General features: G+C 32.0%; 1 protein-coding gene across 1 annotated transcript; it reads right to left on the bottom strand.

Moving 5' to 3' along the window:
• Positions 1-2,918: 2,918 nt before the first annotated feature.
• On the bottom strand, positions 2,919-5,910 carry LOC143564847 (vacuolar protein sorting-associated protein IST1-like). Its single transcript, XM_077051994.1, has 5 exons — positions 5,652-5,910; positions 4,696-4,799; positions 3,735-3,906; positions 3,520-3,642; positions 2,919-3,446 (listed from the first exon to the last, which is right to left on the bottom strand). Exons 1-5 carry the CDS (start codon positions 5,835-5,837, stop codon positions 2,952-2,954), a joined length of 1,080 nt encoding a protein of 359 aa, XP_076908109.1. The 5' UTR covers positions 5,838-5,910; the 3' UTR covers positions 2,919-2,951.
• Between the last annotated feature and the right edge of the window lie 5,782 nt (positions 5,911-11,692).

Here is an 11,692-nt window from a genome sequence, read left to right as displayed (position 1 = left end):
CTCTGCTCGTTTAGAAATCGAGCCGAGCTCATTTAGAATCAAGCTTTTTCGAGCCGAGCTATTTTCGAGCGAGTTTCGAACGAGCCGCGGGCTTTTTGAACAGCCCTAGTTACATGGGATAATGTTACGAAAAACAGTTATTCGTGTGGTTTGGGGTTACTGTTAATGACCTTAGACCGTTTAATTTATTCGTGCTAGTGAAATGAAGGTGGAGGATGGTAAAGGATTAGAACTCGCTATGGTGTAAATGTTAAGTCTATTCATAATGTTTGCCACTATACTCTTGGTCAAATGGTAAAGAAAGCAATTCTTGATTCGTGGTTGCTATAGTTTCAAGATCGATAAAGTTTTGGATAAGATAGAATTTCTCTCACCAACCTGTTTAAAAAGAAGGTAGGAACGAGTGATAGTGGAGAATGTTGAAAGGATGCTTAGTTTGGTAGATTCGCTTTAAAAGATATATGTTTTCAGACATTTTTGATGTTGAATCAAATAAAAATCATCTGATTATACAAAGAGTTTCAAAATGGACTTTATTTTATCTAAATTGTTTTAATGGACCTGGAAGAAAAAAAGTTCTAATGATGAAGAACATGCGAACTTATAGGGTCTATCATCCTTGGTGGACAACATTAGGTTCATAAAAGACAACGAAGATTATATTGGGAGGCGGATTTGTCACACTCAGATCATTTTGATTGTTTTTGGTTGACGTTTAATATGGATTGCTAGAAAAATAATGATGTAGGATCCTAAATGAAAAAAAGAACACACTTTAGTGTAAAGTACATCAGCTCTATACATAACATTAGACTCTTTGCTCTCGGTCGAATGGCAAAGAAAGTGATCTCGAGTATGTGACTATCCATTTCCAAGATCAATAGAAAAGTTTTGATGATGTGAATTTCTTTCACCAAATTTTTCAATAAAAAGTTAGGATTGGGTGATAACACAAAATGAATTATTAGTTTGGCAGATTCTCTTTAAAAGATGTGTTTCCAAACCTTTATCATCATCTCTAATCATATAAGAATCGTCTAATTATGTAAAGAGTTTAAACGACCTCTATTTTATCCAGTCTGATTAAGTGAAGGTGGAAGAAGAAACACCGACACTACGAAGAATATGCAGACTTATCGAATTTATCAACCTTGGTAGACAACTTCAGGTTCATTAAAGGCAATGATGATTGTATCAGGATGCGGATTCATTAGGAGATTTTTTTTTCCAATCTCTTAGGTTAATGATAATCAGTATATCATCCTTGATTAATCTGCTTAAACACCTTCTTTGGTTCAAGTGAGGTTCCATTAAGATCATGTATTTCATGGAGAGTGGAGAACATTGCTCGCCGGACTTACCTCTTCATTCAAACCTTGTGATCAGGGGGGTTTCAAATTGCTCACCCATATACCATTAATGCTAGATGCTAGGTCATTAGATCTCTTTTTTCTTCATTTTATAAACGCTAAATAGACTTGTATTTGGGTCTCTTGGTGGTATTGTAAAATTTTATTGTGCAACTTCATTTCATTCAATATTATCTGATCTGGTTGCTAATCCGACCCCGAAAGATAATACGAATCTTCGGTTAATGACCTTCGACTCCACCAAATGGTGTATGTAGAATGCCCGTAACATGTTGGTTTTCTAGGAAACTAATACTCACTTAGGAAGATTAATGGAAGACATTAAAGGACATTTGTTTTCATGAATCGGACATAGGTGATGGTCCAAAGCCCAAAAACTATATGTATTGAAAGATTGTTTTGTTGTTGGGGCCATTTTTGTATTTTATTTCTAAAATAACTATTTCTGTTATGGATTTTATATATCAAAGAAGAAAAATATAAAACAAACCCATTTAAATAATATATTTTTAAAGCTATTGATAAGTGATTAAATTATTATACTAGCAGGGTGGTAAAGGTTCTTGCCTTTGGGAATGAAGACTGGTGTTCAAAACTTGACGTATATGAGTACATTTTCTATTGGAGTAGTTTAGGAATAGAAGTAGATAGGTGTGTGTAGCCGTTAAAAAAAGTTAATAAATATAATTACTGGGCATAATTTATTGTTTTACCTACAAAATGAAATGCTTTTCATATGGTATTATACTTAAACGTTACTCAATATTAAAATAGCTATAAAATACTTCATTTCTTTTAAGTTTATGACCATGTTATGAAATCGAGAGACGAGTTAATTGGATCGGGAACCCTAAAATAGACGAACCAGTGTACAACAAACTGTACAAATTTGACAAAAATCTGGTTTAGTCGGGTCGAATGTTATCGATTGATTTGTACATCAAAATGATGAGACGTAGGCTGCGGGTTTACTTTATAACTTCGAAAATGAAAATTAAGTTGGATGTGAAAGGAAGACTAAGTGAAAGAAACATGACATTTGCAAGATGTTAGCCTCCAAATCTAATTTGTAAATTAGATATTTATAGGATGGGATATTTGTGGTGATGTTAAATTGTTAATTTGTTTTATCTTTTATATTATTTAATATTTATTATTAATGTTTAGAGTTCAAAACTTCTATATGGTAGAATCATAAAATTCCGTTTTTAGTCATTATCCGAGCATTTAGAATAGTTTAACTAGCATGATCAATGAATTTATAGCGCGGTTGATTCTCTGTTTTGGTTCCAACGACACTAACTTTTGGCTATGAATATTTTATTTTACAGACATATATTTGTCTCGTATAAATAAAAAATTGTGTCGTATAACATACGTTACAAAAAGCAAAATAGAAGTATAATCATGTAATACGAAACTCAACCAAATATTGTTTTCCTTTATACAAAATCTGAATAACAAACCCATATAATTATCAAAATCAATGAACATAACAAACAAATTTAATAAATACACCATATACACGACTACTATAACAGCAAATACCAAACTTAGAACACAATCACAAATTCACACTATTTATTGCCCATACACCACTATATTCCTCACAGAAATCGGTCTCATTGTTAAATCAATAGGTTCTTTCTCAATCTCATTGTCACTTCCATCGAAACCTATAGTGTTCTCCGATGGTGTATACCCCTTGTGTTCATGTTCATGTTCATGTTTATGTTCATCTTCATACTCAGATTCAATCTCACGGTTTTCCTCATATTTCATTCCGAGTTTTGAACCGTTAGGATTGGAATCGAGCACCTTTCTTACTCGAGAATTAGAACTACAACTACCTGAACTGTCAGAACCGAAAGATCTTGACCGAGAAAGCTCCACTGCCGCTTTGGCAGCGACTACTGCAGAGGCTGCTGACTCAAAAGCAGCCAGTGCAGCATCTTCAACATCCTTGTATTTCTTTTTTCCTTTTACTGACTCCGTAAAACTCAAAACTTCATCCAAATCATCACCCAAATCACTCGAGCTCTTCTCGATCCCACCATTTGACGATTCACCCTCTACCTACAACCACAAACAATTAATAAGACAATCGAGATTCAAATTCGGTAATTTTGATCCAATGTGATAATATTACCTCTTTAATAACTGGAGCCGAATCTTCAAATTTCAAAACTATGTCGTTTTCAGTAGCGATTTCTTGTAGCATCTTCATTCGGGCCTCCAAACCCGACTGTTTCGATGACAATTTTTGTATCATCTAACACCATTGAAACATATATTTAAATCACAATTCCAAACTTTTAAAAATAAAAACACACAAATTGATCAATGTCATGTTATTTTTCTTACCCTTAAATTAACTCCACAATTATTCCTTAACTCAATAGCACCATTGGCAAATTCTTTCCCGTAACGAGCGGTTAGAATCGCATGGATCTCTTGAAGCTCCGGTAATTCCCCACATCTCGGAGCCGCAAATAGCAAGCTTGATACCGCTTCTCTTAGTTCATCCGGACAATCCCTATATTGTATGTCCAAAAATGTTAAATTACATATGAAAAAAATCATAATAATTTTTAGGTTTATTGGAATTTAATAATCCAAACTTTGGCCTATTGGCTGATATTAATCGCAACTTAAGAAATTCCTTAGAATAATCCCAACTTTCACTCTATTGGCCTCCACTGAGCTTTTTGTTATCAGGAACTAACCCAGTTAGTTTTAGGATAAAATATGTCATTTCTACAAATTGAGGGGGACAAACGAAAAATATAAATTAACTTAAAAACTCAATGACACGGGCACCACCACCACCACCGCGGTTGCCGCCACCGACACCGCGACCCTCGACACCGCCACCACCACCACCACAACCACCCGTCGACACCGTCACCACCACCACTGCGGCCTCCGCCACCGGTGGTGGGGGTGTAGGCAGTGGCGGAGGTTGCAGTGGTACTAGCGGTGTCGACGGTGGTGGTCATGATGGTGGCGGTGTCGAGGGTCGCGGTGTCGGTGGCGGCAATCGCGGTTGTGGTGCGCTTGTGTCATTGAGTTTGTAAGTTAATTTATATTTTTTGTTTGTCCCCCTCAATTTGTAGAAATGACATATTTTTTTCTAAAATTAACTGGGTTAGTTCCTGTTAACAAAAGGCTCAGTGGATGCCAACAGAGTGAAAGTTGGGATTATTCTAGGGAATTGTTTAAGTTGGGATTAATATCGGCCAATTGGCCAAAGTTTTGATTATTAAAATCCAATAAACCTAATTTTTATAAATAAAAATGCTAAAATGACATAAAGAGTAAACACCTTTGTTTTTCTATAAGATTGGCCATTTGCATAAGCAGATGACAGTAACCATCCACCATTACATATACATCCAACATGTTCTGATCCTTTATCACATGATCAACCTGTCACACACCATATATTAAATATTATATCAAACAAAATTAAAGCCGTATGAAACTGAAAAAACCACAAACCGAAACTTATGGGTTAATTATGGTTTTACATGTTATAAAAACCGAACCCAATGTATAATTTTTGTACTTTAAGTGATTTATAAGAATTCGATAAATATGTAACTCATGTAACTTAAAGATTTTAGCCAAAATGTTTAATAAAACATATCAGTTATTAATTAACAAAATAACTTGGGCCCAAAATAACGACTTTGGGTAAATAAAATTAGGCCCAAAAGGTTCAAACTCAAATGACAAAATCGAAAAACAAACGGTTTATTATAACTTTAAAAACTGAAGATATTGTTACTGGTTCACTTGATCAACCTGTCTCACACCATATATTAGATATTATATCAAACAGAATTAAAGGGGTGCATGAAATCGAAAAAATCACAAAGCAAAACTTATAGTTTATTTATGGTTTGCATGTTATAAAAACCAAACTGCATGTATATATTTAATTTTGTACTTTAAGTTATTTATAAGAATTCAATAAATATGTAACTCAAAGATTTTAACCAAAATGTTTAATAAAACATTAGTTATTAATTAACAAAATAACTTGGACCAAAAATAACGATTTTGGGTTAAAAAAAAAGGCCCAAAAGGTTCAAACTCAAATGGCAAAACCGAAAAACAAATGGTTTTTACAACTTAAAAAACTAAGTTTTTGTTATTGGTTCAGTTATAGTCCAAAACGACTAAACAGGACCCTGCACACCCCTTAGACATAATATACTGAGTTTATTGTAATCATCCGCTACACATTAGTTAAGAGTTAGAATGAGGGAGTGGTACCCGGATGAGGGATTGTTCGTGGTGATCTAGTTTGAGGAGTTGAATGGTATCTGCCCGGACCAAGGCGAGGCGAGCCTGGCGTTTGTTTTTGAGGATGGTGAGGCGGGTGACGGCTAGATTAACGGTGGCTTTGAATTTAGTGGCCTTGAACTTCCGGCCTAGAAGAGCATCAAGCTTCCTTCCCATTGTGTTTTGTTGGTTTGAAAGGAAAAATGATGAACTTCAAAGGGAAGAAGCTTTCAAAAAATAATAAATAGCATGAGAGACACGGCCTTGTGACTTTTTATAGAGAAAATTCTATTATGTTTATTTGTGTACAATTAAACCATTATTTTCGTAATAATAATAATAATAATATAAACTAATGATATTAATAATAATAATAATAGAAATAATAATTAAATGATGTTTACTCATTGATATTGATTTATTTATTTTTCTTCTTTTATATTATCAAGTCATGATCATGTGTATTAATGACCAGACACATTTTTTTACCAATAATAATTATAAAAATGTGTATTATTTTTTATTAATCTCAACTACTATAGTTTGGTTAATGTTTGTTCTAACTAACAAATTGGCTGATAACAATCATACCTTTTATCATATTTGTTCTTAACGGTCCAAGACTAACAGAATTCTAACGTCGTTAGTTTCATGTCACCGAAAATATGTTTTTGGCTGGAAAACTCACATTTTTTTCTTGACTACTTAACATTTTCGTCGTTAACATACTTGTAACTTTAGATCGGACATTTAGGAACCTTTTTATAGTAAAAACATTCAATTATAGAGGTCCCCGGAACTCTAGAACCATCGTCAGATAGGCGGTGCTCAACTGGTGGTGGTTGGTTGGTGGTGATGTTGTTCAGGTTTAGTTTTGTGGCAAAAAATGTGACTTTCCGGGCGAAAAGCGTCTTTCGGCCAACCTGCAAGTAACGATATTAGGATTCAGTTAGTCGCGAACCGTTAAAAACAAATACGTTAAAAGATTGGCCCGTCAGTAGCTAATTCGTTAGTTGGACTTAATAAAAATCAATACAAACAACAACAACACCAACGCACTAAAAAACTCACAGTATCATGTTATTAACTTGCTAACTTATGAGATCAAGTAAATTACAGTTTATATTAGACATGTGGCTTTAAAAAGTTAGGAAAACAATGTAAGAAAAACTCGAACAATCGTACAACTCATTGAAAATTCTACTTTTATTTTATATATGTAGCATATGTCATCAAATTTTATAAGTTTCATATAAATTTCGTCATAAACCTCCAAAAATTGATAAGTCCTAATAAATTTTTAGAATTTATAATAGAGAATTGGAAATTAAGGATTGGACTGAAAATTGCATGTGAAATACTCAAATATGAACGTAAAGAGCATAAAATAACATTCCAATATGGGAAAAATGATTGAACACCAGTTAGCCAAATAGACAAAAATAAATAAATAAATAAAGGTATGAGATTAGCTATGTCTAAAAAAAATATATTACCAAAAAAAAAAAAAAAACCTGTCTAATTCTAGAAAAAATAATATATCTCGATCCATACTGAATAAACTATCATTCTAATCTTAAAATGGTAATCAAACTTCTTTATTTTCACTTTTATTTATTTTTATTCTAACGTTTATTTTGATATTTTAAACAATACTTTTATACTATAAATGTTGAATTATCATCAAATGACTTTGTTTGTTTCTAAATTTGACAAATGAAGCGTCGAAGAAGTTTTAAGAAGTGTATTAAAGTCATATAAAATATATTTTTTTGTTGAATAAGTAATTGTACAATGTAAGTCAACAATCACATGTCACATGAGCCGATTTAATATATATATTTTTATAATATTTGTATTTTTGTTAATAAGTTAATAGCGAGTGAACGTATGAAAGGTTTGTGAGTTAAAGACGCGTGTTCGTAGAATCGTAGTCGGTCATATTTTGCTTGACAATTTGGACCTTCTTTTATTGAATGTTTACATTTAAGTCCCTTGACCTTTATTTTTATTTTCATTAACTCTGTTAGGAATAGTTTGCTAGTATATATTTATGAGGGTCAAGTTATTCTACAAAGAGAAATAAACATAAAAAGGATAAGAAAATTTTGTGGCCACACAAAAAAACCCATAAAAATTAAAAAATAAAAATAAAAATTCATAACTCAAATTTAATAAAAAAACGAAAAAAATAAAAACACAAAAATGTTTTGTTTATCGTTTTGTTTTTTTGTTTATTTTCGTCATTGATTGCGTCTTTTTTCCTTAACATTGTGTCTTTTTTTTCTTCATATTGTGTTATATTACTCAACGTTGTGCTATTTTTGTTCGGTATTGTGTTATATTTTGCGATCTATTGTGTCTTTTTTTAGTTAAATTGTGTCTTTTGTTCATTTTCGCCATTGTGTCTTTGATCTCGGCATTGTGTCTTTTTGTCATTTTTGTTATTTTGTTGTATTAAAATTTTTTTTGAAAGGGAATGATGGCGAAAACAGTTTAGTTTTTAATTTTTTTTCGTTTTTTATTTATATTTTGAGTTATGATTTTTTTATTATTTTTTTTAATTTATTTTTAAATAGTTTTTTGTATGGTCACAAAATCCTTCTTACACTTCTCATTTTTGCCTCCCCCTATAATTTAACTAAACCTTTAAACTATATTTATGCTCTCTTTCAAGTTGATTCGGAAAGGTTATCTATTGTCCTCTTTATATATGGCTTGAGATGATGAACACCACTTTTTATTACAAAAGTTGAAATATAGAGGGGAAGGGGCACTAGTGCGGGTAAGGTTTATGGGTTGTTTATCATATGACAAACCCACCCCTAACTATGTGGGTAGTTTACCAAATTACAATTTGTGACAAAGGTTTACCATATGGCAAACGCATTGGAGGTTTTTGAAAAATTAAACACTCGTTAATTTTCAATGAAATTTTAATTTTAATTACATTTAATTGTTTATTTATTTTTAAACTTAAACAAAAAAAGTTTTAGGGTACTTGTGGGTATGTGTTTCTAGTTATTTTATGGTTTGTGAGTACTTAAAGGTATAAATGAAATAATTGTGTTTGATTGGTTGATGCATGAGTACTGCCTATGAGTGCCCCTTCCTCTCTAATAAAATGGAGTGGCAAAGGTGACTGATCTCAGTTAATTGTATCTTGTACTTAACAAAACATTGTTGTTTTTGTAATAGGATTATTACTCTATTTTGTGTGAAACTGTTACAAATACAAAAATACTAATGTTTTACATTCATGTTTAGGCTTTGTGTTATATTCCATTTTTCACCATTCTGTACCTTTATCGCATCAATGTCACCGCATTTTTTTCTCCACCCTTCACCTTTGTGACCACTTGCTCTCCTAAATCAGAAAAGAAAAGAAAAACAAATATAAAACATTGGGCCATTTCCTTTGTGAGTTGGGTGATCTGGCCTAGGCGCGACCCGTCACGCGTGACCATTTCCCTTGTATACCACATAGCGTTGTGTTTTATCATGTTGCCGTACGATAATTTAAGTTATGATAAATTTTCTAATATGGTAATATTGTCACATTAAGATGTAACATGTTAACTATAAATGGCAATGAAAGATGATGAACATGCAAACAACCAATACAAACAAAACAATGTATTGAAAAGTTGGTACATAAGTTCAAACAAATGATAAATAACACAAATAGATTAAGAGAAAAAAAAAACATAATTTGAACTGTTTATTGCAATATTAATCATTAGGTAAATAGATATTCACATCAACATCACTAACTGTTATTTTATGATATTAACCCCTTTGTGAATAATATACCTTTCAAACACAATAATATTCTATATTCAAACTTCTATTTAATTAAGCACATAACTATTAAACATAAAATGAACAATTTAAATGTTATTGCTTAAAAACATGTCACATATGATTAAACTTGGTTTAACAATTCCTAAACTAATAATTTAATTTCCAAAACCAATATTAGTTTGCATATAAAGAAAGGTTTTTGTTCAATTCATATTTGTGAATTGATTTGTGGCTGGAGGGTGGGACTGGGAGTCTTGTTTCAAAGAATCTTGGAAATTTCTTGGCAATTAGGCTTTGGTTTTGTCATGTAACTTCCATGAAAACAATCCACTTTTAAGTTATTGTCATAAATTAAATTTGATTGGGTCCTATTGTGGGCACAAATCTTGAAAATTATGTCACTTTTCAATTTTACATATAGAATCTTGAAAATTTTCATTATATGCACAAAGTCACAAATTATTGTAACACCTCACTTATATTTGAAATATCTGTTCACTTTTTTTCAAGTAATACATAACTTTGATTATGTTAAATGACTTGATAAACATAAGAGTTTATAACTTGATAAATATTACTTTTGGTTTCATGATTAGTTGATTGTGAAAGAAACCAATATAAAATACAATCAATTTATACTAATTTATTTGAGGCTTTGAATCATGTTATCTTTACATGGATCAGTGATGAATCCAAAAGTTTTTATAAGCGATGGCACAAATTGGTTGAGTTAAAACAAGACGGGTCAAGTAAAACCAACTCATACTTATCTACTTGACGATATTAAATCATTCACACTTATTGACTTAATAATGCAATAAATTTGATAACAATTTTCGATTAAACCCAAACATGTATAATAAACCATGTATAAGAAAAAAAATCATTGTGTAAACCAAAAACAAATAAAAAATCACTTATAAATCTACTAACTAATAGAACAATAAATATATGGCTTATCCTAATATAAGGGGCGAGATGATGTATATAGCAATGGGTAGAGGTGCAATTGTGCAAATATGGTTTAATTGGTTTTGGAAATATTGGTTACTAACCGTAACAGACTATTGATCAAACGGTCAAAACATGCTTTTGAGCGGAAAATCTAACATATGTAAACGGTTCAGTTCAGTTATACACAGGTTAACCTATTGCAATTAACCTTATTAGCACTACCCTTGTTAACATGTTGAAATTAATAGGTTCGTTTGTGAAGATCCATAACCTATGGTCAATATTCTTTACAAACCAATTTCAACTATGCAAATATTCAGTTTTAGATCAATTAGAATTGTCACCTCTACCGAGGAGGTAGAGGTGGGCAAATCAGGTTTTTCAGGAACCGTAACCGAGTAGGAACTGGTTTCATGGTCGGGTTTTGACCATCTATGTGTACAATTTTTGTGAGGAACCAAAACCTGGTCCATAACTGTGGGTCATATGACTGGGTCTGGTTTCGGGTCAGTCAGAAACCGTTTTTTTTAAGTGGAGTGCTAGGCACCCTCTCAATTCCAGCCCACCAGTGTAGTAGACGAAATAGAATTAGGCCTCTTTGAATTTTTTTGCAGGCCCCTAGGGCCCAAATTGAAATCCAGTTATCTAGCCTTGATCGCAACTTTGAACCAAAATCATATATTCAATTCGCGTCTTCTAGTAACACGTTAACTTTTAAGTTAGATCATTTGATTTGATTAGTATTGTCAATTTTATATATAGACATTTTAAACATACAATTTCATACTCTAAACTATAAGCAAAACTGTCACAAAACCATAATAATTTCAATTCTTTGAGTTTTACAAAACCAAATACAAGGAAACAAGCATTGATCTAATCGAATAATTACAAAATAGCAACCCAAAGAACAGCATCTAACGATTCAAAGAAAGGCTAACATCATACTAGTCTAATGAAGACCATGAACTTAATACAAAATTTGTTCAGAAAGAAGAAAGGAACCGTAACCATTAATTGCTAAGAGTAAGAGACTGGAATACAGAGAAGATGATGCTGCTCTATTATAACGTTTCTCTTTCTTTGTATATACAAGACCCGACGAACCCATTCAGAGATGATAAGTGCTAAGCCCAACTCAAGACCAATCAGCAGCAGCCCTTTTAGCCCACAATCAGCCCACAATTGAATAGACGACTCATATCCCTCATTCTCAATGTATAACATGAAACATAAACAAAAAACAAGTTAACCAACAAATTCGTGTGTATGTT

The sequence above is a fragment of the Bidens hawaiensis genome, unplaced genomic scaffold (assembly GCF_021521415.1).
Source record: "Bidens hawaiensis isolate Kalapana, Puna unplaced genomic scaffold, B.hawaiensis_p1.1 tig00022167_1, whole genome shotgun sequence".
Lineage (NCBI taxonomy): Eukaryota > Viridiplantae > Streptophyta > Magnoliopsida > Asterales > Asteraceae > Bidens > Bidens hawaiensis.
The sequence above is the reverse complement of the archived record's forward strand: the minus strand, read 5'-3'. Positions and strand labels throughout refer to the sequence as shown.